This window comes from Mus caroli, chromosome 2, assembly GCF_900094665.2.
Source record: "Mus caroli chromosome 2, CAROLI_EIJ_v1.1, whole genome shotgun sequence".
Taxonomy (NCBI): Eukaryota; Metazoa; Chordata; class Mammalia; order Rodentia; family Muridae; genus Mus; species Mus caroli.
Genome location: NC_034571.1, coordinates 115,488,402 through 115,515,939, shown reverse-complemented (window position 1 = coordinate 115,515,939; position 27,538 = coordinate 115,488,402). Strand labels below are relative to the sequence as shown.

Sequence of the window (27,538 nt, the reverse complement as noted above, 5' to 3'; positions counted from 1 at the left end):
AATTTAAGTAGAACCAAGTTATTTAATATTTAATACTTTTATGTTAGCTACATTTCAAGGGAGTTTTGTATTTATTTTATTTGTGTGTGGGGCACATGCATGCTACTGTGTACACATGGAAGTCAGAGAACAATATACAGGAATCATTTCTCTTCTTTGACCACATGGGTTCCAGGAGTCAATCTCACACTGTCAGACTTAGCAATAAACACCTCTACCTGCTGAACTATCTCACTGGTCTGTTAGCTAGATTTTAAAATCATTTTTTTTCCTCCTCAAAACTACTGAACTATGTTTCATCCTTAATCATTTAGAGCAGAAGTTAGCAATCTTTCTATAAAGAACAGATGGGTTGTGGTAGAGCTTAGCATGCACGAGGCCCTAGGTTGACCCCTGCATTTCCAACACAACAAAAAGGCTGGTTAGTAAGTATTTTAGGCTTTGAGAGCTACACAGTTTCGTTTGAAGTGATGGAACACTGATGTTAAGAACAAAAACAGCCAAATTCACTGTGTGAACAAATATCTATGCCTGTATTCTAATAAAACTATCTTAAAAACTAGCCAAATATGGTCTAGTGGCCTTAGTTTACAAATCACTATCTAATGGCTTCTAGAATAAAAATCAGAAGTTTCTACAATTGCCTTCTTAAATAAAAGACATGTAGCCCTCCTGCCTCTCTCTTAGCACTCCCTGTTCTCCTTATCTTAGCCACAGTGTGGTACTTTTTAAGTGCACAGAGCACATTTTCATTTCAGACCTTTGCCTGCTGCTCTGCCTAGAATATGCAACCACCATCTGCTCTTGACTTCTGCAAGTCTCTGCTCAAATGAAGTCTGAGAGAGCTCTTCTGTGCCCACCCCACCCACCTACCCACTCACCTGGCCCTCATCTTAACATATCTCCACAGAGTTGTATACAAAGCTGTATACAAAGCCGTTTCCAAGGCATTTCACATTAACTGGCTGTGTCTCAGTGTGTATTTGCTTACACCTCTGATATCCAGGACGTAAGCTCCATAAACGTAAAACAATACTTGCTGAGTAACAGGTGCTTAAATCTTTATTAACTGACTGTTCTGCACTGCTCCATTACTGTCTGAACAGAACTGAATGTTTTATCAGTAGTTTTAGAGAAATAATATGGTTTCTTTCATTTCTAACAGAATGGGGTTTCTGTTGAACCAGTCCGGTCACCACCATTCTCACGCTCATTCCCACTCCCTGCCTTCAAATTCCCCAAGCATGGTATCTAGTGGACACAACCATGGGCAGGACAGCTTGGCAGTGAGAGCTGCATTTGTACACGCCCTGGGAGACTTGGTACAAAGTGTTGGTGTGCTTATAGCTGCATACATCATACGATTCAAGGTAAAATTGTACTTTCTATTTCAAATTATTTAATTTGGTTATTTAAAAAGCTAGTTGACAGCCAGGCGTGGTGGTGCACGCCTTTAATCCCAGCACTTGGGAGTCAGAGGCAGGCGGATTTCTGAGTTCGGGGCTAGCCTGGTCTACAAAGTGAGTTCCAGGACAGCCAGGGCTATACAGAGAAACCCTGTCTCGAAAAACCAAAAAGAAAAAAAAAAAGAAAAAAAAAAGCTAGTTGTCTCTTATCAATGTACTGGACACTAACTAATGCCTTTCTATTCATTTTTCACTGGGAGAAGATTAATTGGTGTAGTTATTTATTAGTAAGCACAATAGTATCACCTTGCCAGCTAATTTACCTATAGTTAGCTTTAATAGCACATTTACGGTAAAACTCAGTGTTAACCAATGTCACTGAACCATAGATAATAGGCTATGCACTGAGATTCTCATCTTTGCAGCAACTCTAAATTTTAATTCAGTCCACTTCAGTATGAGTATTTTAGTCCAGGTGACTGATACAGTTCTTTCCAGCTTCAATATCTTATGCTTCTAAGTGAAGAATTCAGAGAAGCCACAAAAGAGAATAGACATAATGATTAAACTTCTAGAAAAGACACATGAGGCAAGTCATTTGAACAATCTTATGAGTAAAGATGTTTCTCAATTACAGTATCCAAGATTTAAAAGTATTTTCCAATCCTGATAAAGAGAACAGAGACCTGTGTCTTGCTCCACTTTATAGTGTGTTAACATCTGTCTCTGTTTAGTCATACAACTTTCATCTATTGCCTTCTAGCCAGAATACAAGATTGCTGATCCCATCTGTACGTATATATTTTCATTACTTGTGGCCTTCACAACGTTTCGCATCATCTGGGACACAGTAGTGATAATCCTGGAAGGTGAGCACTTACTAGTACTCCACTGTGGGTTTATCCCTCCCAGCAGAGGTTGGGTCAGAGGGTGCTCTGGACAGGAGCCAAGTCTTGCATTTCAATGATACTCTCCTGTGCATAGCAAACAAGCAGTGCAGTCACGCACTTAACCCTTTCAGCAGGTAAAGCAGACAGTCAGGTGAGCTAGGATATTTACAGACAAGAAAATGTTTGACAGCCAGTGTCATTCCAGCAGCTTTTGATTCTTGGCACAGTTATAATTTGTGGTTTATTTGATTCCTTTTATACCATTGAAGTTGCTAAAGTCCTAGAGCATCTTGTGCTGCACAGGAAGTTCAGAGCACTGACCCCCAATTTCTCCTCATTTGCCCTGTTAGGCATGGACTAATTCTCCNTTCTATTTGGGTCTTCAACTTACTGGTTACCTCATTTAAAATTTGCCTTGCCAAATATTCTCTGGACTATTTCTGAAATTAGGACTGGGTAATAATATTCCTTAGAGTTTGGTAAGAGGCAGTCAGTGAAAACTGTGAGCGCTAAACCTAGCTCTCACTTCATTTCCTCTCCTAAGGAACATTAACTTGTTTATAGTCATATGCATACAAAATACGTATAACATTCATCTCATTTAATTTGTGTCTTTGTAATACTTTTAACATCCTTGTCTTCCTGAGAACATGAAGACAAAAGTTCTCAGCAATAGCTTATTATTATCAAATGTTCTAAGCTGGGCATAACTGCACAAGCCTGTAATCCCAGCACTTAGGACTCAGAGGAAAGTAGCTCTCTATGAGTTCAAGGTCAGCCTGATTTACATGTAGGTCCACGCTAGCCAGGGCTACATAGTGAAACCAGGTGCTGGAGCAGAATAATTCTTTTCTATCCTAGCTTATTAAGATTAAGCTAAGTGTTCTAACTTGATTGCTACTCCATTACAGTGAGAATTGACATTTTAAAAGTATATATTGATCTCTTGTATATTTTCTAAATATTTTGTAAGAATGTCTGTAATTTATCTTAAAGTGTAAACATACCTTAATGAATCTATTGGAACTGAATTTGACAAAGCCATTTGTTTTCTTTAAACGTAACTTAAAACTTTTCCTACCAAAGTAAACTTACAAATTATATATTCCAAACTAATAGGTGTACCAAGCCATTTGAATGTAGATTATATCAAAGAGTCGTTGATGAAAATAGAAGATGTATATTCTGTGGAAGATTTGAATATCTGGTCTCTTACTTCTGGAAAATCCACTGCCATAGTTCACATGCAGCTAAGTATGTTGCTCATGGGGTTCATGGGAATAGACTTCTGTCCTACAAGTCAGCATCTGAGCTGTTCATATGTGTGAATATTTTTCTGATAAGAAGACTTAAGGGAGGGAGGAGGCTCTTCAAAAGATGAATTGTAGGTGAAAGGGTAACAAGGGCTGGGAAGGCAGTTCAGTGTCAAACACTGGCACTCCCATGTCTGAGGCCCTGTGTTCAATTCCCAGAACTCCAAATAAATAAATAAATAAAAACATTTAAATTGGTTTACCTTTTTAAGAGAAGATGTTACAAGTTGATACTTGCCTGCATTTTAAAGATAGTACATACATTTGCTATGCCATCTTTTATATAATAAAAGCCAAACTCTTATTTAAATCATATCAGAGATTGGTGGCTTTTTAAAATCAAACTAACATATGCACTTAGTCCTTAAGGAATATAAGTCTTTAAGCAAGAGGCTTGTAATTGTTTGTAATGTTCTCTCTACTGAGCATGGGTTGGAAAGACTAAGGTCATGAGAAGCTCTTCTGGGCTTAGAAACTGCCTTCTGCAGTAGAAGGGCTTAGGAGACATCAGATGAGCATATGCTTGTAGCTTGCTGTTGCTTCCTCTGTGTCTCATCTTCTAATGTACAGCAGTGTACAATAAATAATTGGATATTTTCTTGATATTGCAGTTCCTGGAAGTTCATCTAAGTGGGAAGAAGTACAGTCCAAAGCTAAGCATTTATTACTGAACACATTTGGCATGTACAAATGCACTATTCAGCTCCAGAGTTACAGACAAGAAGTGATCAGAACTTGTGCAAATTGTCAGAGTTCCAGTACCTGAGTTCCAGGTGTATGTCCTCAGGGTCTACGGCCTTGTTTATCCTGAAGTACAGACTTGAGAGCAATAAATGTAAACCTAATGGAGTCCCTGACAGCTGTGTCCATGTCAAGCACCAGTCTCCCCAAGACAGACTCCGCTCTGACTAATACTTGCATGATTTTCAGACAAAGAACTTCTGAAGTACTGTTTACAGAATGAGCTGTAACCCTGCAGATACCTCATCAGAAGACAATCCAAGACCATGCTTCATTAATTTGACAGAGTATGCAACGTGCACACCAAGACTCAGAATTCAGTATTTGCATCTAACAACGACTTTTTTCAGGCCTTTTATATGAAGTCAGTGCTAGCAAACTCAGTGTTGAACTATTTGGGATTTTTGTCTCTGTGTAATCTTGGCATCCAGTTTCTGGAATTGTGTTCTCTTTTTTATAAAAATTAGCCCTCAACAGATTTCAGAAAGTAATTATATCCAGAAAATGGAATAAGCATGTATTCCTAAGTGTTTCAGAACTGTTTTATTTCACATATAACTTATAAGCAAATTTTCCAGATAGTACTGGGTTTTAAATCTCAATATTTTTGATTATTTGTAATCTTGTCAGAAACATTCACATAATGTGGTCACTGTCCTTAAGTTATTTAGGAAACTTTAATATAATTATAAATGGCAGAAATTAGATTTAACCTCAAATTACCTTACCATATGATGATCTAAAGCAGAGAAGCAAGTAGTGGTCTGTAGAGTTTTGGATTCTATCTTCCAGAAAATCACTTCTGTGCTTTATGTAGAATTGTCTTAGAACGGTAAGAGACAACAATGTTTCAGCAGTTATCCACTGTCCTTTTTAGAACTGCCAACATTTGTTAGTAACAGTTTGCATAGCACCTTCTCATGTGCACACCAGGTTATCTATATATCCTTCCGAGTACCTAAATAAGCTAAGGCTGAGGTTATTAATGCCCACCATGTAGAAGGCCTTTGTTACTCCAGAGAAAATTTCTGTTATGATACAGGCTGTTCTCCATGGGTTGCAGAACTACAATCTTGAAGTTTTACAATAATGTCATAGTAGAAAGATACAGAGGCGTTGGGTGGAGAAAACTCTTTAAGAAAACACAAGGTAAAAGGTTTTGTTTGTTTTGTCTTGTCTTGTCTTGTTTTGTTTTGTTTAGCCATGTATGTGCACAGAAGAGCTGAAATAAGGATGGACACTAAACCTGTGTCTGAGGAAGCAACATAAATATTTCCAAGCTCAAGGGAAGGCAATTAGCAGCAGTTGTGTTGAAGAGAAAGTCATGAATATTCACGATTCATTCCCAGCAGTTGCTTTGAGATGAGCTCATTTCAGCCTAGCACTTTGTATGGCTCTCAAAGAGTCAGAGTGGAGTAACTCTGTCCCAAGCAGGTTGTGAGTAGAAATCCAAATGGTGTGTAAATGAGGAGTGGGAAGCTGAGACTTTCCCTGTGTTAAAAAGTAATAAGAAAACCCGGGTTTTCAAACAGCCTTTCAAAAGGTTGTTGGGAATTGATAGGTTCAACACAGCTGATGTTTCTCCATAAAACTCAATGGGTATTTGTTGAATTCAAAGTTTACTTTGAAAAAAAAAAAAGTTTACTTTGTTGAATTTTTATTGTGAGTCCATTTAAAATTATAAATACTTGAACTTCAAATTTTCTTAGAATATAAACTAAATAAAATAGTGATTCGCATATGAGTAGATTACAGGCATTTAAGTGGCTGCCTGGGCATTTGTGGCCTTTAGATATATCTAGGGGAAAAAAGGAAAATGTGCATTTTATTCTTAACATTTTCACACATCAGTTGAGCTCATTTCTTGAAAACATCCTTTTACCATAATGTGGGCATATCTGGATTTTCATGTTGACTTAGTCCTTAAGATATTTGGTAAAACAACCTTAAAATCCATTTGAATATTGAAAAGGTTTTCATTAAAAAAAAAAAAAACAGAAGAACTGACAACTTCTGTAAGTCTTAACTATCATATTCATGTAAAGTGGGTGTACCTGTAATCTCTGCACTTGACTTTTGCAGCAGGGGCTAGACGTTGTTCTTCATGGGTCCACAAGATGGAGAGCTGGTAGATTTTTACTTGTTTAGCTTGTCAGAACCCATAGAGGAAGGACATTAAGTCAGCAGTTAGATCGGGGACTACACAGCTGTAAGATTTGACCGTCTTTCTCCTTTTGAGACATAGTGGCACAACCTCTCAGTTAACTGTGAGAACTTTTGCCCTGCAAAAAAGCAGGGTCTGAACTGAGGAGATGCAATGCTAATCTTGCACTGGGAAACATCACAACATAAAAACTTGGCAATTCTCCACTGCACTATATTCTAAGGAGTATTTTCAGATAGTTAATTACTGTAGACATTAACCCATATTTCACAACTTGGGCCCAATGCAGTCTTTTGTTTTAGGAAGACTTTGTCTGACTAACAATCTTGCTGTCTTAAGAAGCATACCAAGAATGCAGTTGAGTAAGACATACTTAACAGGCCGAACCAGAAGCTATTGTAATTCTTACGGGCAGCTATGTTAACTTTCCTCAGCTAAAAAGGTTTTCACGTGAGCACAGATTTTCACATTCACAGCTCCCATCTACATTGTTTACCAGATCACTAGATGTCTTGGCTTACAGTGTTTCTTTTCAGTTTGGGATAGAGGTTTTCATTTTTCTCTCTGACATTATTTCCTGAGCTCTCAGTGTTCTGTCTTAAGCCCAGGTGGCCCACCTGTCAGTATTTGTCTTCAGGAGATCCTTCCCACCGTGGACACAGTCAGGATAAGAGAGGTACCCGAGCATCTCTCGCATTCAGAGAGAATTCCAGCCAATACTTAGAAATACATTTGCAGGTGAGAAAGGTTTTTAAAACCTCAGCTCATCCCCTGTCCAGGATCTCTGCATGGGAACATGATAGAGAATCTGAGACAGAAATAGACTGAGCAGCTACTGTGAAGAGCTTTGAGTTTCTCAAAATCTCAGTCAGCATTCTTAGAGATTTTAATCCTGAAGTAACTTCAGCTGTGTTTGGTTCTCTGTATTTATGATGTTCTTAAAGAATCTGAACTCTGCTGTTGACTACCTTGTATGTAGTAAGGTTAAAGCTACAGAATGTGCCACTACATATGATACCATTTGGTTCAGTTCATCATTGGACCACTCTTAGTTACAGATAATCAGTGACATCTCACTAGCTACTGTGCTAAGCGGGGAGAAAATCTGGTGTCTAGGTAATGGCTTAATGTCTCTGTAGCTAGAACACCATTTGCAAACTCTTAAGTCCACCTCCAGGTCTGTCTAATGAATCCTATGGGCTAGGGCTTAAGATTTGATTTTGCAGATAGGCATATTGTTTGTAATGTTAGTGGGAGCATGCAAACTAGAGAAAAAAAATTGTGGGAATTCCTCAGTATTATGTGTCTCCATTTAGGCAACCCATCAGTAAGTTATGGTTACAAAAGATTTGTTGGAGACCAACAGTCATTTTCTGATTTTTGTTAAGATTGGTGTTTATGGAGACCTTGCCAGCTAAATCCATGACAGTGTCTATTTAAATAGTGCAATCAAGAATACCCAGAAATAAATGCAACCCAAAGTTGAAATGTGCCAGGATGCCCCTTTTCTACCCAGGAGATATCTTATATTTGGAAAATGTCTGCCTCTCCAAATAAATATGTGATTAATAAGCCATATCACAGTTTAAGAAATTGTATATATGCCCCTCCAAAAACCAAGTATTTTGCATATGATTGATTTTAGAAAGATTTTGAAGCTGGCGTTTATCTGTGTAATGAAGACCAGATTATTTGTATATGTACTGCATTTGTAATTTTCAAATGAAATTTCCTATACGATTATTAAATAAAGTGTTGTTTTGCCTTGTGGTTTATTAGAAACTTAAAAGGTACAGTCCCCTAATTTTTTTCTATTTTCATTGATTAATTAATGGTAGAAGGCCTTAAAACATACTGATCTTCAGTGCTCGCTTAAGTATTTAAGAAATAAGCCTTTTTTAAAAAAAATCTCCTAGATAGGATTTAATATTAAAAGAACTTTTCTCTCTTGGTGTCAGTCACTTGTAATGTCCTCCATGGACAGAAATCTTCAAAAGGAACAGAAGCTACCGTGATGGACTTTGTCCTGTGAGTCAGGTTCAGATAATGTGATGGTCAGATTGATGAAACTGGAGAACTGAACAGAATGGCCTAGCCACTCAAGTGTTCCGGGTCAGTGGTGGAAACCCTCCCTACCCACATCTTGTCTGCAACTATTTTTGTTGTTCAAGAGCTAAAGTCGAATTTTGTATCTCTAAATATTTTTAATCAGTGCAGTGTTTCATGACATGAAGATTATGTGAACTCAGCTCCAATGGCCATCATGTCCCTGGGAAAGTGTTAGCTCATCCAGCTATGTAGCTGTGGCTGCTCTCATGCTGCAGTGGCAGAATTGAGTAGCTGTGACAAATACTAAGCTTTTACTGTGGGAACTTTATAGGAAAAGTTTGCCCTGTCCTGGTGTAGATGGTTAAACCTTTGAACGGCTGAAACTGTGTGTGGCACTTAGAAGCTGATGTACCTGGGGAAACTTGGGCATCGTTCACCACCAGGTCTTTCCTTGGTTTTGTTTTGTTTTTTGTTTTTTGTTTTCCATTCCCTTTTGGGGCTGGGGCTGGGGCAGAAATATGCAAGTAGCAATATTTCCCATCTTACCACCTATGGTATTCCATAGCTGTCTGCACAGCACATGCTCACTGCAGCTGTGGTAGCATACTTCCAACAAAAAGATTACACTTTTAGATTCTCACTTGTACACTAAGCAGAATGTAACAAGACTACAAGTCTTGTGACTCTAGTCCACATGTTTCGAGTTCAAGATTATGAGATTTAGACATTTACCAAAGATTCAGTCTTTTGAGCAGCATCCTGGTTTAACAGACTTCATGTGATTTTTTTTTTACAGAAAATTACAAACTGAAAACTTTGGTCCATGGCTATTGCCCAATAGATGCCAAGATGATACTTCAGGGTAACCAAATAGTTCCATGTCTCCTGTCCTGGCAGACATGGTTTTCAAGTGTTTGTTCTGCTTTCATTTTCAGATTCCTTTAGTTTATGGTTTACTTGCCAGTTCCTGCACATTGGTTTGTGTGGGGTTGATTTGGTTTTTGTAATTTTTCATTTTAACAAACCACTGACGACAATACTGAGAAAATACTGGCTGGAAAAGTGGCAAAACACTCCTGAGCACCACAAGAAATAAAAAAGATAAAAGTGTATGTGGGTTGGTTTTTCCCAAAAATATAGTGAGCTGTTTCTTGGTAAGAGCGTATGTTTCTTTTTAAAAATAGTAAAATGCCAAAAAGCCTCATGAAAATAAGCCTAGCCTTAAAGAAAAACAGCCTTGCCCCCTCAACTTCCTTAGGGGACCCCACCCTTTCCTACCACCTGCCACTATTTCCTACCCAGAGGAAACCTGTTAAAATATTGCAGGGATGCTTGCCTTCAAACAGTGATAATAACTATGATGTCATTTGGGGTATGAAGAGGACCTGGGGAAGAGAAGGTATATTTTCTGACCACCCATTCCCCTATCTGTTGCTGACAAATCTGTGTTCCTTCAGGCTTTTAGTCGGCAACAGCTTGTTTCAGTATTGCCAGAACATGAGTCCGTTCCATTCTCCCCCTTGCCTTTTTGTGTGAGTGCATTTAGCAAAGACTGAGATACTTTTAAAACCCAACCCAAAGTATTATGTAATTTAGTGTAGTGGCCGTGGATGTATATTTGGCTCTAGAATCACTTCTCATCTCTAAGACACCATGATACTAGATCTAAGGTTGAGATTAAGAGGTCATTCAATTAATATATGGGAACTATTCACAAATGTCTTCCATTTCAAGATCATTTAACCAAAAATTGACCCTTAAAGACCACCTTCTTGCCACCGAACATGGTGTGAAACATGGCTCAGAAGTGTTCTGGGCTGTTAAACAGGAAAATGGTTTTATATATTTGAGGGCCTCTTGGACCAAACCCTCCCCACTACAGAGAGAAGGTCATACTTGTCTTCCACCGGCAATGGCTTTAGAACCAGACTCACAGGATAAAGTCCATTCTCTTGGTAAAGACACAAAATCCTGATATGGTCACCACTTAGTTTACCACCATACTGCCACATATTCTCCACTGCCACTATCTGACTCTTACATCAGTTTTGCCAAACCACAGCCAGTTTTGGCTAGTCTGGGGAAAATCGTTGCTTGTATTTGTTCATTTTTATGCATTTACAATGCTGTGCTCTGTGCCTTATACTATCTCAGTTGTTCCCCTAGGATGCTCCTGCGAATATTGCAGTCCTCACCAGAAGAGGTTAGGTGACTTTCCTAAGGTCCTAATGGGTACAATTGCAAAGGAGCTATAAGTAACTTTCAACAAACAGTAGTCACTGGTAAGATGAAACTCAAAAGGGATCTGGTGTTGACTGATGTAGGTAAAAATCATGACCAAGTTTTAGGTAACATATGAAAGTAATGAAAAACTATAGTTCAGTAGCACTCTCCAAAGCTGCATGCATGTTTGGTTGCTGCTGCTATGGTAGCCAAAAGTTTGCTGTGTTGGAGGGGTGGAAAGAGCACCAGAATAGAATCAAATAAAGGTCCCACTGTGTTACTGTCCCTGTGTCTTCCTCACAACCATGATTCGTTCCAAGGCTTCTCCTGACCTTTGCTCTCTAATCCACCTTGCTTTGCCACTGGGGTGTTGTATCCTTGCTCGGTCTGGTCTTTGATAGAAGGAAGTAATTGCATAGTACAGTGAACCTTCTGTGACACTCAGTGGTCATAGCAGTAGCCCACGTCCTAAAAGAAGGCTACACAAAACAGAAGGGACTGGATCTACAATTGGAGCATCACCGAGATGGGATGGAAATGAAACAGCTGCATGGAGCAGGAGCCTGCTGGAAACAAAAGTCAAAGAATGTCACAGGACGTCAGAATTCAAGGTTAAAGTTGATCTCATCTTGGTTGGTGACTGAATAAGATGCAGCTGATAGTAGAGCTAGTTACAGGGTTCCCTCAAACCACACACCTATCAAAACTATCAGTCATAATCAACAGAGCGGAGTGGGAAATCCAGGATAAAACCAAACTTAAGCAATTTCTATTTATCAATCCAGGTCTAGAAAGCACTAAGAGAAAAACTTCAGTCTGAAGAGGCTAACCACACCCAAGAAGAAACAAGGAATAAATATTTCCTGAGCAGTATTTCAAAAGAGAGAGGTGAGACCCACATTAAAAAAACAAAACAAAACAAAACAAAACAAAACAGAAAACAACACTGCTTATTGATAATTCTCAAGTTAATTCCCTAATAAAAAGTTATAGACTAACAGATTGGATTCTCTCTCTCATACTTAATATAGTACTTGATGTCTTGACTAGAGCAATAAGACAGATAAAGGAGATGGAAGGGACTCAGGAAAGAAGTCAAAGACCTTTATTTTCATATAGTATAATTTTATATATAAATGATCCTAAAGGTTTCCACCAGGAAACTTCTGCAGCTGATAAACATTTTCGGCAAAGTAGCGGGATTATAAAATCAGCAGGAATCAGCAGCCTTCCTGTATACAGATGTCAAACACACAGAAAGGAATCAGGGAAAACGGACCTTTAACAAGTGCCTCAAGAATATTTTAGGATAACTAGAACCAAGCAAGTGAAAGATTTGTACAATAAAAACATTTAAAACACTGAAGGAAGAAATTGAAGAAGCTATCAAAAGATGGAAAGATCTCCCATGGTCATGGATCAGTAAGGTGGAGAGTGCAAAGACGGCCATCCTCCCAAAAGACGCTGTATCAGTTCAGTACGATCCCCATCAAAATTCCATCACAATCCACAGACACTGAAGATACAATCCTCAGCTTTGTATGGAAATACTCACTCACACACACACACACACACACACACACACACACACACACACCATGCTAAAAAAAAAATCCTGAATAATAAAAACTGCTGGGGACTGGAGAGATGGCTCAGCATATAAGCTCTTCCAGAGGTCCTGAGTTCAATTCCCAGCAACCACATGATGGCTCACAACCATCTGGTAAATAAATAAATAAATAAGAATTACTGGAAGTGCCACCATCCTAGATTGCAAATTGTTCTACAGAGCTATCATAATAGACTCAGTTATTTTTATTCATTTATTTATTTACTTTGCATCCCAGTCATAGTCACTCCTTCCTCCTCTCCTTCCAGTCCCATCCCCACAAACCCCTTCCCTAGTTACCCCTTCTCCTCCTCAGTGAAGGGGAAACACCCCTTTGGGTACCAACCTGTTCTAGGACAACAATCAGGACTAAGGCATGCTCTCCTACTGAAGCTGGATCAGAAAGTCCAGCTAGAGGAAGGGGCTCCAATGTCAATGACAGTCCCTGCTCCAATTGTTAGGGCGCCCACATGAAGACCAAGCTGCACATCTGCTACAAATGTGTAGGGGGCCTAGGTCTAGCCCTTGCATGCTCTTTGGTTGGTGGATCAGTCTCTGTGAGCCCCTCTGAGCCCACATTAGATATGGGATTTTTCATCAAATTCCCCACTTCAGGTCTCAGGGATCTATGTAGAAGTGGAGACAGAACATAAGAACCAACAGGTAATGGGTGACTTCAAGGAAACAATGTCTTCCAGACACAATAAGACAGATGCACATATAAACTCAAAGAGACTGTGGCAACATAAGACTATTTTAGGATATTTTTCCAAAACACCCCACACCCAAGGATAACTAAACTGCTGTTAATAGCCATCAGTTATTACCCTTAGAACATGTGGTCACCTCTCTCTAAGCTCAGCGGTAGCACTGAGCAGGCTCATAATAGTTCTAGCATTCATGAAGACATCTAAAAGATTCATTATTACGGTGATTGTTTTTCTCTTGGAACTAACAGCTCACACCACTTCCAAACTTTTGATCACTTTAAAACTCATTCATCTCTATTCTCAGTGTTAAAATATTAGCTGTGTATATTTGAGTTCAGCAGATTCATGGGATGAAGAACTAGGTTTAGCCCTAGCTTTGGTAGGCAGATCTCATGAACATGTTATTCTTTCTTTGCAGGACCTCAGCCTGGCCTGGCTGTTCAGAAATACAGTAAAATTTAAATGTGTGGCACTGCTCCTAAAAGCTTTGGGGATATTAACTCAATGTACTCTCTACCGAAAATCCCGATGATTTATTACCGCAGTCGTACCCTTGAAGCAACTGAGGCAGAGAAAGGTTGCGTAAACTCACTCAGGAGAGCCGCTAAGTGCAGAGCTGAGATTCCGTTCCAGACAGTGTGGCTCCAACATCCACGCTCTCAGCCCTTACGACCAGATTAAAGCCGGGACTGATCTTATCATTGATCTGTGCAGTCTCAACTCCTGCTCTCTGAAGATCATTGCAGTGCCAGCGGGCTGCCCCAGAACACTAAAAACCTTCGGGCTTGGGCAGCTGTGTGGGAAGGGGTGGATGACGGGGGTGGTGCACAGCAGAATCAGGCTTGCCTTATCAATAGTTGCCTAATTGAATGTAGAACTGCCAGGCCTGATTTTTTTTTTTTTTAGTTTTTGTAAATGAAAGTCCTCAAAGAGCTATGCCTTTCTCAAGCACTATTGGTAAGGTACTCAGGAGACAGCCTAGTGAAATGAAGTGGGTTTGGATCCAGCCTGTGGAGAGTTCAAATTCCAGCCTGCTTGTTTGATACAGGCAAATTGGCATAGGTAATTTTCCTATACAAATTTGATACTAAGGACCGTGTGTGATCATCTCTAAGGCTTCACACAAAGAGTGATCTTATTCTGAAAATCAGCATAGGCATACACTACAGGTAATTTTGTGGATTCCAAGTAGATTCTCTCCTCAGGGATTAATCTGAGAATGGATGGAAACCTTAGTATATAGATGTCAGTTAGGGCTACTATTTGCTGTGATGAAACACTATGACCGAAAGCAGTTTGAGGAAGAAAGGGTTTCTTTGGCTAAATATCCAGGTCACAGACCACTGAGGGCAGCCTAGGCAGGAACTCAAACTGTGTGACAACCTGGAGCCAGGATCTGATGTAGAAGCCATGGAGGAATGAGGTTTGGTGGATTGTCCATCCCAGCTTCCTCAGCCTGCTTTCTTACAGAACCCAAGACTACCAGGCTAGGAGCAGCACTGTCTACAGTGGGCTGGGCCTTCCCACATCAATCACAATTAAGAACCCCCCCCCCCACAGGCCCACCTTTAACCCCATCTTGTAGAGGCATTTTCTCAGTTGAGGTCCCCTTCTCTCAGATGACTCTAGCCTGTGTCACAGTGGCATAAAAAGAGTCAGCACAGTATCTTACATCAGTTTCTTTCATCCACGTCACCTTCTGGGCAGAGAAGCCTGTTCAGTGGGTATGGTCTGGACCAGTGCCTTCACTGGTGGGGTGGGAATTGTCGCCTGACTTGTAGGACTCTTCTAAGAACTAACTGAACTCACACATTCCAGGCCTCTGACGTAAGCTGGGTATTCCACCACTCTCCCTCCAGTTTGGTTTCCTGAGGATCCCTGACTTCCCTATCTTTACAGACGCTCTACAAACAAACTCAAACTCTCTGACCTAAACACACATGTAGGGTGCAGGGTGGGTTTCACGAATGAGTCACTCATAATTGTCCTAGCCCAGAACATTCCATCAGCTCGGAAATTATACCCTATAGCAGAGCCCTCCCCTCCCTCCCCTTGTTCTCCCATCAAAAGCCTGTGATTGAGGAACATGTCCTGGGGCAAGATCTAATCAGTCATAGGTAGAAGGACCTAAAATTCTTAAGCAGTCTCTCAGTTCAATACACCCACACCCAGAGTCACAGCCTGAAAATAGCTGCTCTCTGGGGTGAGCACTGACGAGACATCTCTGTCACATCACGTGTGACAGACAGAATGTGAGTTCTGGGAGCTCTGTTAGTCTAGTCTCCTGCACTGTGTGGTCGCCACACCCCATCCAGAATGACCCATACTGACACAGTTGTCTCCTCTTTCTCCCCTCACCAACAACTGCACCCCACCCCACCCCCATCTATGCACCTCATGTTTGCTAGTTACCTCAGACCTCCACCCATGCCCACTTATCTATTCACCTAAACTGTTCCACTTCTCAGTCACACTGGATCCTTCCTCCTATTTCTTGGCAGACTTCAGCACCAAACATATCCATAGCCTATGCAGAGTCCATTTGGCTACAAGTACCTTATGAACAAGATCAATATGCCAGCCCAGTGACTCCGTGTTTGCTCAATGAGTGATAAATCGTTGATAATCCAGATTGTAGACAAGCAGGGGATTCTCTCCTGATGCCAGCTCACGGGAATAACGAGCACGCTCCAGGACTCTGGCCTGGTGTGATGGCTACTTCTGCTGTTAAACTAAACCCAATTAAAATTCAATATTACTATAGAATCTAGCCTCTTTTTTTCTCCCATGTGTAAGCTCAAAGAAGAACAAAGCAAGCCACGTGCCCTGAGTTCGCCTCTGGATTCCACCCTTCTTCCCCTGTAACCCCTTTTAATCCTAATTTATCTGCCTCGGTTTATTCAAAATATCCCCATGAGGTCTCCAAAACCCTTCCAGCTGACAAAGCCCTTAGAGTTCTTTGAGTAGATTTTTGTTTTCTTTATTGAAGCCTCCTATGATTCAAACATCAAGACAATATGAAACAAACACAGACACACACCGAGAAACAGACACAGAGAGAGAGAGAAAGGGAGAGAGAGAGAGCAATATCTCACAGTCAGCCTCCACTGTATACACTTGTGTTAGCTTCTTCTTGAGTCACTTCTCCCAAAGGGTAACTGCCCCGTTCTCTCCCTACCACACAGGACAGCACGCATAAACACACGCCGCTGCTCAGCTGCTTTGCTGTCTGTGGCCTTCCATATCAGCGCCTCCAGAGCCTTCTCAGGCTTGCTCCCCAAGTCCCAAAAGGATGGATCTGCCCACTCTGCCTCTGAGGACTTGGCTCCTGACACCACACTGGTTCTGCACCTATACCCTTTCCTGCTTCTCCTCTCACCGCATTTCTCTGAACTCTTAAGGGGAGCCCTTGCCTCGCCTGGTTCCTGCAGTGCCCTCCAAAGCCCTGTGCTTCCCTCCAATGCTCAGCCTGTGAGGTGTTTGAATACTTGGTTCTCAGTGGGTTGTGCTGTTTGGGAAGATGTAGGGGGTGTGGCCTTTCTGGAAGAAGTACATCACTGGTGTTGGGCTTTGAGGTTTCAAAATTTGCTCCCTCTGTTTCCTGTTTGTGGTTCAAGATGTGGGCCCCCAGCTCTCAGCTTCCAGCTCCTGCTGCCTTTACCCTGCCATCTTGGATTCTAAAATGCTAAGCCCAGGTAAGCCCGCCCGCCCTTCTTTCAGCGGCTGTGTTCAGCAGTAGGAAAGTAACTAGCACAGCTTGTAAAACTCAGCCCTTCCTGGGGAAATTTCCCAGGAAGCAAAAGCAGATGGCGGAGACTTTCCATTAGGCGCAACTAGCTACAAGTTAGTGCACAACTAGCTACGAGTTAGTGTGGAGCCTTCTGCATCCACGGCTGCCCTGCTCGTCCTCACAGCCACCAAAAACAAAACAGACAAAAAACAACAAGGGGGACCTGCAGCTCCCAGATCACCTTCTGCTCTTTATGGGCATCCTCAGGCACTCAGACATCCCACCTTTGGAGAAAACAGTGCCCTTGCATTTCGTCTAGCTTAAATTTTGAAAGCAATTAATAATAATGAAAAAGGCACAGCCAGAAAGAAAAGAGACACAGCCCATGAATATCAGAGGGAAGGAGCCTGGTGAGGTGGCTCAGCGGATAAAGGCATTTGCCACCAAACCTGAGGACCTCCATGTACTCCCCCAAACCTACATGGTGGAAGGAGACAACAGACTCTTTTAAGATGTTCTCTGATATCCATCCACCCTCCACAAGTACACCGCAGCATGTGCATGGGGGCCCCTGACCCAGAAATAAATGTTAAAAAAAAAAAAGAAAGAAAAAGAAAAGAAAAGAAAGAAAGAAAAGGAAAAAGAAAAAAGGAAGGGTCGAGCAAGAGAGCAAGAGCAGCAGCTATGGCTGGCTAGACCTTGGACCAGGCTCTGTGGTAACTTGGGCTACCTCAGTTTCCAGCATTTGCACAGCAGCTGCTGAACATGGTTAATAACCACTAGTATCCGTCCCTTCTATTACTCACACTCGCAACCCACAGCTGCTCCATTAGCTGTGCAAAGACTATGTGGATCTGTGGAGGTTCTGTGTTTCCCTGGCTAGGCACCATCTACTCTTGTAACTGTGCCCCGGGAAACAGGCCCCCGGGTACCAATCCATCTTGGCATCAATTAATGCTAGGGAAAGCAAGAGGATCTTAATGCTTTTAACAGAGCAAAGTAAAGTGACTTTCTGATAAAGACATAGTATAGGATATAAGCCAGTAAAACAAAATGACTACATCAGAAATCCCCATGGAGAAGGTTGTGTTCAATAAACAGAACACAGTAAAATGACACCAAGATGTCTCACTTAATGAATTCTGCTAAGGAATGTCAATGAATCCCTGATAAATGATACACATTGATTTATAGCAGATTCTGTAGTGGGACATGTTTTGGCAGAATGGGAGATTAAATAGCTGGATGTAGTAGCACTTACCTTTCACCTCAGCACTGGGGTCAGGGGCTCTTCAGAGGCAGGCTGATCACTGTGAGTTCCATATCAGCCTGATCTATACAGCAAGTCCCAGGCCACCTAGGGCTATATAATCTGTCTCAAAAATCAAGCAGACAGATGGCGGTGGTGCAGGCATTTAATTCTAGCACTCAGGAGGCAGAGGCAGATGGGTCCCTGAGTTCAAGGCCAGCCTGGTCTACAGAGTGAGTTCCAAAACAGCTAGGAATACCCAGAGAAACCCTGTCTCGAAAAACCAAACAAACAAGATTAGCTAGATGATGCATGAAAACTTTTGCTGAGACACACTGAAGAAAACCTATATATCATGTCAGTCCTCTGGAAATACATGTATTAAATATTAACATAAAGCTGGCTTCCATATAAATGCAGATCCATAATGAAAATAGTAAATAAGCAAAGGCTACACATTGAACAGGCAGTATGTGTGAAGGGGAGTCTCCATCAGGCATTTCGGAGGAAAACACTCAAGTTTCTGTAATGCTTAAAGAAGCAAATACTCAGGCATTGCTCTGAGACACTAGGGAGATTACAAACCTTCCCGAGCATCTAAGATCACTTTTATCCTCACATCCAATACTGCAAAGTGTTTGACCCAGTTCTGACCTTTCTAGGTTAATACAGTCTGCATTGTTTTACATTTGACTGCTTTTTTTTCATTTATTTATTTTTTATTAGATATTTTCTTTATATACATTTCAAATGCTATCCTGAAAGGTCCCTATACCCTCCCTCCGCCCTGCTCCCCTACTCACCCACTCCCGCTTCTTGGCCCTGGTATTGGGGCATATAAAGTTTGCAATACCAAAGGGCCTCTCTTCCCAGTGATGGCCCACTAGGCCATCTTCTGCTACATATGCGGCTAGAGATACAAGCTCTGGGGGTTACTGGTTAGTTCATATTGTTGTTCCACCTATAGGGTTGCAGACCCCTTCAGCTCCTTGGGTACTTTCTCTAGCTCCTCCATTGGGGGCCCTGTGTTCCATCCAATAACTGACTGTGAGCATCCACTTCTGTATTTGCCAGGCACTGGCNTAGCCTCATACAAGACAGCTATCACAGGGTCCCTTCAGCAAAATCTTTCTGGGATTGTGCAATAGTGTCTGCATTTGGTGGCTGATTATGGGATGGATCCCTGGGTGGGGTAGTCTCCGGATGGTCCATCCTTTCGCATTTGACTGCTTTTGATTAGCTTAAGCTTGGAGAGTGTACTCACACTTTTGCTGCATATAGGGCATTTGGGTTTGGTTGTTCTGTTGTTAGCTGTTTTGTTTTATCAGCACTATAATCTGTCTATAATTCCTACTCTTCCTGGACACGTCAGAGGTCTCCACTATTGGCCAGTGCCACTAGTACAGTTGGAATTAATCTATAGTGCTTGGTTTACAGCTGTGGACATTTTTTTCTTTTCTTTTTTAATCTTTAGTTAAGATTTATTTTATTTTATTTTTTAGAATTATTTACTTATTTTAGGTATATGAGTACACTGCAGCTGTCTTCAGACACACCAGAAGAGGGCATCAAATCCCATTACAGATGGTTGTGAGTCACCATGTGGTTGCTGAGAATTGAACTCAGGACCTCTGGAAGAACAATCAGTGCTCTTAACTATTGAGCCATTTCTCCTGCCCAAGATTTATTTTATTTATATGAGTACACTGTAGCTGTCTTCAGACACACCAGAAGAGGTTATCCCCCTTACAGATGGTTGTGAGCCACCATGTGGTTGCTGGGAATTGAACTCAAGACTTCTGGAAGAGCAGAGGGTGCTCTGAACCACTGAGCCATCTTTCCAGTCGGACATTTCTATTGAATATATACCAAGGAATCCTGTTGCTGTGCTGTAGGGTGTGTCTATATATAACTTTCAAAATATAAAATATAGAATAAGAGGTGGACAAGGGGTGGGGCTGGGGCCCCTACCTGGAAGGCACAGACTTCCTTCCTCACACCACATTCTGTATTTTGTGGAATAGGAATGTGGTGGAGCTCAGGGTTCAAATCCCTGCCTTACAAGTGTGAGTCACTGGATTCCAAGTCCCACTTTCCACATGGAGGAGATTACGTGGGACAATTATCCAAAGTGGTATGCTCCCATCACCAGTGGATGGAAACACCCCGTGCCCCAATTTTGTCTGACTTGTCATTATTGCTCTTAATCTTACCCATTCTGGGTGTGTGTGTGTGTGGTGGGATCTCACTTTGAATTGAATTTACATTTTCCTGGGGCAGATTCAAAAAACATATATATGGTAAAAGGAAATCCTCTAGCATATAAAGTCTTATCTGACAGATTCGTTTTGTTTTGTTTTGGATATTTTTTCTTTTTTCTTTTTTTTTTTCTTTTGGTGGTGGTCATGGGGTGGGGTTGGGCCCTGGAGGTCTGAGAGCTTACTACATAGACCAGGTTGGCCTCGAACTCAGAGAGATCCTCCTGTCCTGCCTCTGCGCTAGGATCAAAGGTGTGGGTCACCATGCCCTGCCTGAGTTTTTTCTCCACAGGGTACAGCTCATAGGGCTTACAGTTTCCTGGACTTCCTCCATCTCTTCCCCTCAAAAACCTCTAAAGAGAAAAGAGTTGACTGCTCTCAAAGACTCGTTTTCATCTGAATATCATTTTTGTTTTCCTTTTAAGTCCCTTGATGTGTTTGTTCCCTTTTTATATGACCTGGGAAGATCCAGGCACAAGCTGGTAATAATATATGCTGCTGATACGCAGACCTTTCCTCTTTAACCTTGTTTTATTCTTAGTTATGATTATTGTGTGTGTCTAGGATGGGATGGGGCTTGTCTACAGCGTGAAGGTCAGAAGACAGCTTGGTGGGGTTGGTGGATGCCAGGCTTGGGTAGCATGTGGTTTTATCTGCTGAGCCACCTCACTGCCCACTTTAACTTTTAAATCGAATGATTATATCACTTGCAGAAACAAAAAACTCCGTTCAAGTTCAGTCTGATCATAGTCACAGTCAGCCAGTAGATGGTGCCCTGGGCTTAGGTCTGAGCCTTTTACCCAAATACTTTTTGACTGGCTAGTCTTCCAAAATCCGTTGCAAGGAAGCAGAGCAAAAGAGATTATCTTTTCAATCAAGAGGACAGAACAAGCTGATGACTTTTAATTCATCAAGCTGAGACCTTTGGGGAGACAACAAGGATGACACAATTCTATTGACCCAACAGTGATGATGTTATATTTATTGACTATATTACATGTTAATTCTCAAAAAAAATTTTTTCAACCATGATAAATAGAGTGCAAATGGCTCCAACTAAAGCTTCAGATGAGAGGAGAAGAATTCTCGAATTGGCCCCTTCAATACAGGTATAGAGAAGTCTTCACCAAAAGGCAAGGTGCTCAGATGAGGATGTCCTAAAGAGGCATCCATAGAAACAGCCTCTGAGGTGTCACCGAGGGAGCCCATTTCACTGTTTACAAAAGGCTGGCACTCAATCTGAGAAGAGAGTAGTGCCAGGGCTTGGCACCGAGGCTATGTGCTGCTTTCTACCTCCACCCCATCCGGTCCCGTCCTGTATTCCTCGGTTCAGTTTTTAGTCACTCTGTTTTCTTGCTGAGAACGGCCTTGGTGGGCCTTGGAAACCTACCAAAAAGCAGGGTGTTGCAGAGAGAGTTTTCCTTTTTCTTCGGTACAATGGCTCTCTCTGCCCAGCACTCAGCTTGGAGGCTCTCAGCTTCAGCTGCCCACACTCAGGCGTGGACAAGCCCTTCATCCTTTCCTCTCAGGCACTGTTACAAGCTACCTGGGTCAATGACCAAATCACAATGTCCTAGACTTCTTAAGCATGGGAATATAACACTTTGTGCTCAAAGGAGACCCCAGAGAGAGCCTTGCCAGACCAGAAGGCTCTTCCAAGAAGGAACATGGAGAGAGCTATGCTTGAAAAGGAAGAGAGGCATCTGCAGTTGTGGACCTAGAGAATGTGTGGAGCCTGAATCCTTTCTCCAGGTTTCCCAAGCCCTGGACAGGACCCTCATCTTTGGAAGTGAATACATGTTTCATGAGCAGACACATGGGAACACGCAGCCATAGATTCAAGTCATTGCCTGGGTCTTTTCTCCATTGTGAGTCACCACCTCCGTAGTCTTAGAATTTGGTGAATACGAGTTCTACTCTGCCTTTCACCCTCCACAATTAGAAATGTCTCCAGACAAAGCCACACTCATGCAGACCAAGCCTAGCACCCTTGCAGCCATGGAGAAGCAGATGCAGAGGGAAGACACCAGCGAAATGTGGCCTGCCCTCCCTTCGTGGGGATCGTTAAGCAAGATAGATCTTAGCGATGTGGTAATTCTAGCCGTCAGAGTTTCACACCTCCAAGGGGAAGGACTTTGCTTCATGAGGACTTCCTGGCTCTGGGCCACCAGGTAGGCATCCAGGAGACTGGGCCAGAGCCCACAGGCACAAGCCAGGAAATGGCATGTCTGCTGGGGCTAGGGAGCCAGGGACAAGCTCGTTCCTTGTGTCTGGCACTATGAGGAATCTTAGGTCTGTTGACAGTCACCTGCAGCCTCAGCTGAGACAAAAAAAGAGACAAAGCCATGAAGGTGGCGCCCTCTAGAGTTTGGGACTTGCAGTCTCTCACATTCTTCCAGCTCAGGTAGAGCTGGCGGCTAGCTAAAGACGTTTTTAACAGCTCACAAAGGCTAATGGCTAATTTGCAGTGTTGCAGAACAGCTGTTAAACCATGATGGATCCACTTCATATGTTATAAAAGTGTATAAGAAGGTCGGTTATATTTTGAAAAAAGAAATACTTAAAATCCTCACTTCTCAGTGATTGCATCATTCTGTCCATGCCAGACGCCCCCAGGGGGATTTACACAGGGGGTTTACACCCAGTGTGAAATGATGTAACCTGAGCATCTCTTCCCAATTCTGCCTTCTATGACATCACCGTGGTTTCTCTCATTTCACCCCAGGCAGAGGGTATATGCTCAGCAGGGATCAGCAAACCCTTTAGAGAAAGCATGACTTTCTGCCCCAGTGCCTTTATTTCACATTTTCCAGAAGGCCACTGCACCTAGCCAGTGGTTTCCAGAACCCATGATACTGGGAGGCCAGTGTCTCTGGGTCATCCAACCACTGCTGCCACCAGCCCTGGACCTTCAGCAGTCAGAGGAAAGTAGGGAGTAAGTGGAGGGGAGGGGCATGTCCAGGATCATACCCACCCCTACCTGGGGCACAGCCAGAAAGAGCTTACACACTACTTGTTGGAAACGAATGGAAAGAAATCCAGAGGCAATAGGATATAAGGAGGTCAACTTCAAGAAATGAAACTAGCCTGTGGGCAGCTAGCCTTATGAACACTGAGGAGAGGCAGCCACAGAACTTTGCATTCTTGTGACACAAATGAGCCAGACCTGAGTAATCACAAGGCGAGAATCCCCGTGGCCCCTACTGTTGCCACCCTAATTCCTGTAAATAGGGTTAGTTGGGTAACAGTGAAGGGTGTTAGGGACGGTGGCAGGATGCTCTGGGTGCTCTGGGCAGCACAGGAAGCCCTCCTCGGGCCACTCCCTTCGTGGTCCCTCCTTAAGTTTCTCTGAGTAACCCTCACTGTGAGGCTTCTTCCAAGTCACATACTAGGCTGATTGCTCCTGGCACTCACTCCTGCCCCCCCGCCCCCCGCTCTAGAAGGCGCCCAGGCCTCTAAACACTATTACCAAATAGTCTTGAGAGGTGCCCACGACACTGCATTTACTAGATGCTGAAAGACCTCCCACTCTTTTGAAAATAAATTTCTATTTTCAACTTTCAGTCAGGACTTCACCAACTGAACACTTACTAAACAGTTGACAGGTCCCCACCCTGAGCTAGATGTGACGAATGTATGGGTGCCCAGGGCTTGGCCCTGGCACTCTAGGAATCAAGGTGACATAGAGAATCAATAAATTGTGGCAGTGTTTCAAGGTCAGGACAGTGGTGGGAATGTGAACACAGTCCTACAGACCATGCTGGAAAGCCAACTTGGAAAATAAAAATCCTCACCTAACTATCTTTCTTTCTTCCTTTCCTTTTTTTTTTTTTTTTTTTTTTTTTTTGAGACAGGGTTTCTCTGTGTAGCCTTGGCTGTCCTGGAACTCACTCTGTAGACCAGGCTGGCCTCAAANCCTTGGCTGTCCTGGAACTCACTCTGTAGACCAGGCTGGCCTCAAACTCAGAAATCTGCCTGCCTCTGCCTCCCAAGTGCTGGGATTAAAGGTGTGTGTCACCATGCCCGGCTAACTTTCTTATTTTTATTTTTTATTTTTGAAGGTGTAATTTAGTTACATTTCAGCTTCCAAACCCTCTCATATACCACTGCTGACTATCTTCAAATTCATGGCTTCTCTTTTCATTTTTACTGCATGCATATATGCATTTGTGTGTATGTAAACACACACACACATATATATGTATACACACACACATATATATCCTGTTGTTGAATCTATATAATTCTATTCATATGTATGCTTTCAGGGCTGACTGACTGGCTGGACAACCAGCTGGTGTACCCTTCTCCAGGAGGACCACCTCTCCTGCTCTCCGCTTTCCTCAGTTATCCGTAGGATTGAGGCCTCATAGGCTTTCCCCCATTCAGTTGCCCTGTCCCATGTGTTGGTATTCTGTCTGGACTCCACTCCCACAGTTACCTGGTAACAGTCAGGTATGCTTCTCCCCACAGTTACCTGACAATGGCCAGGTAGGCCTGGCACTATAAAGGGGGCTACTTGCCCCCTCCTCTCTCTCATACTCCTGCTTCTCTCCCTTGCCTCTTCCCCCTTGCCCCCTCTCTCCCCATTCTCTTACCCCCTCTCTCCATGTGGTCATGGCTGCCTCTACTTCTCTACTCTCCCTCTCTCTGCCTTTCCCTGCCTCTGCTACCCTCCTAACTCCCCTCCCCATCCCCTGAATAAACTCTATTCTATACTATACTGGTGTGTCTGGTCCCTCGGGGGAAGGGCAACCCCTTCCCTCACACCCCACCAGAACATATTCTTATAGCTCTTTCTCTGTTTATGATTACAACATCTTGGTGTTGTCCTTGTTCAGCTCACATGTGGGCAGTCTTGTTGGTGAGATTTTACAGGCAGAGCTTCTGCTGTTCTTAGGAGACACAGTCTCAGAGCAAACTCCCTGATCCTCCGACTCCTACAATCTTTCTGCCCCTCTTCCAAAATGTTCCCTGAAACACAAATTTCTTTTAATTTACTGAAGAAAAATCTACCCCTATCTTTGTCCTGAAGCTGCATCAGTCACAGTGTGGGCACACTGTAGGACGCACATGGCCTGTGAGCCGAGTGGAGACTGTAAAGCCCAAAATAGACACTATCTAGCTTTTGCAGAAAATGCTTGCTGGCCCCTAAGCTAAGGAACTGTGAGCAAATGTGCTGTAAGAATGAGGAGAAGGGCCCATCAAGAAGTTCGGTCTGGGGTTGGAGAGATGGCTCAGCAGTTCTTCCAGAGATTCCAGTTCGATTCCCAACACAGACGTGGTGGTTCACAACTGCCTGTAACTCCAACCCAGCAGATCTGACACCTCTTCTGACTTCTGCAGCCTCCAGGTGTGCACGTACTCCGCATGGAAACAAAACACTCATACTTGTAAAATAAACAAGTCAAAAAAGGAAGGAAAGACAGTCTAAGCCACATGGTGACACAAACTCCTCCTCCCATTCCTCAAGAGGTAAGGATTAGACAGATCCAGAGTTTAAAGGCCACCTTGGTTATATTGCCAGGTGGAAGCCAGCTAGGACCTTGTCTTATGGGACATAAAACCTTGTCTCAAACAGTGATGAGAGATACTGAAAGATTGAGTATCCAATTAGGAGAGAGTAAGGAAGTTTGACATGATTTCCTTGGTAAACCTACTGATGTAAATATAACTGTAAAATATATAACTATAAATTATAGCTAGTAAGTTATCAGTATTCTAGTAAGGGATTGTCTCCATGGCCCTCATGGCTTAGATCCAGTCACCCCCAAGCTCTGGATCAGAACCATGGAACCTCTCCCTGGTGCTGGCTGGACTATGGCCCCAGCCTTCCAGACTGAACCCTACGAAGACTCTCCCTGGCTAAGACCTTTAGCCACTCCTATTAGAGTGATATCTGTCTTAATCAGGGCTCCTGCTGCTGTGATAAAACACCATGACCAAAACTAACTCGAAGAAGAAAAAGTTTATTTCTATTTCAGCTTATGAGTCTATCATTGAAGGAAGTCAAGGCAAAAAGTGGGAGGCAGAGCAATGAGCAGAGGCTATGAAGGGGTGCTGCTCACTGGCTTGTTTCCCTTGCCTTGCTCAGCTTGCTTTCTTATAGAACCCAGCACCACTACCCTGGGGCTGCCACTGACCAATATCCACAATGAGCCAGGCCCTTCTGCATCAAGCTCTAAGTAAGAAAATGCCTTATGTGGTACATTTACACAATGGAGTACTACTCAGCTATTAAAAATGATGAATTGATGAAATTCTTAGGCAAATGGATGAGTGAGGTAACCCAATCACAAAAGAAAACACATGATATGCACTCACTGATAAGTGGATGTTAGCTAGAAGGTCCAAAAACCAAAGATACAATTCACAGACCACACGAAGCTCAAGAAGAAGGAAGACCAAAGTGTGGGAGCTTTGATCCTTCTTAGAAAGTGGAACAAAATACTCACGAGAGCAAATACGGAGACAAAGTGTAGAGCAGAGACTGAAGGAAAGGCCATCCAGAGACTGTCCCACCTGGAGATTCATCCCAGATACAGTCACCAAAACCTGACACTATTTCTTGGATGCCAAGAAATGCTTGCTGAAAGGAGCCTGAGAAAGCTGTCTCCTAGGAGAGCTCTGCCAGAGTCTGACAAATACAAAGGTGGATGCTCATAGCCATCCATTGGACTGAGCAAGGGGTCCCCAATGGAGGAGTTAGAGAAAGGTCCGAAGGAGCTAAAGGGATTTGAAATCCCATAGGAAAAACAACAATATCACCCAACCAGACCCCCCCATAGCTCCCAGGGACTGAGCCACCAACCAAGGAATACGCATGGCTCCAGCTGCATATGTAGCAGAGGACAGCCTTGTCACGCATCAATGAGAGAAGAAGTCCTTGGTACTGTGAAGGCTCGATAGATGCCCCAGTGTAGGGGAATAGAGGGCAGGGAGGTGGGAGTGGGTAGGTGGGTGGAGGAACACCCTCATAGAAGCAGGGGGAGGGGAATAGGATAGGGGTTTCCAGGAGGGGGAAAACTGAGAAAGGGGATAACATTTAAATTGTAAATAAAGAAAATATCCAATTTAAAAAGAAAGAAAATGCCTCACAGACTTGACTACAGGCCAATCTTAGAGAAACTTTTTGTTTGTTTAGCTTTGTTTGCTCTTTGTTTTTGTTTTTGTTTTGTTTTTTTCAAGGCAGGGTT

General features: G+C 42.6%; 1 protein-coding gene across 1 annotated transcript in view; it reads left to right on the top strand.

Moving 5' to 3' along the window:
• Positions 1-8,318, top strand: part of Slc30a4 (solute carrier family 30 member 4) — a 21,613-nt gene extending 13,295 nt beyond the window's left edge. Inside the window, exons 4-7 of the mRNA XM_021156115.2 lie at positions 1,166-1,370; positions 2,170-2,275; positions 3,416-3,550; positions 4,221-8,318. Coding sequence (XP_021011774.1) covers positions 1,166-1,370; positions 2,170-2,275; positions 3,416-3,550; positions 4,221-4,375 — 601 coding nt within the window. The 3' untranslated portion in view covers positions 4,376-8,318. The remainder of the gene's footprint in view (positions 1-1,165; positions 1,371-2,169; positions 2,276-3,415; positions 3,551-4,220) is intronic.
• The last annotated feature ends 19,220 nt before the right edge of the window (positions 8,319-27,538 follow it).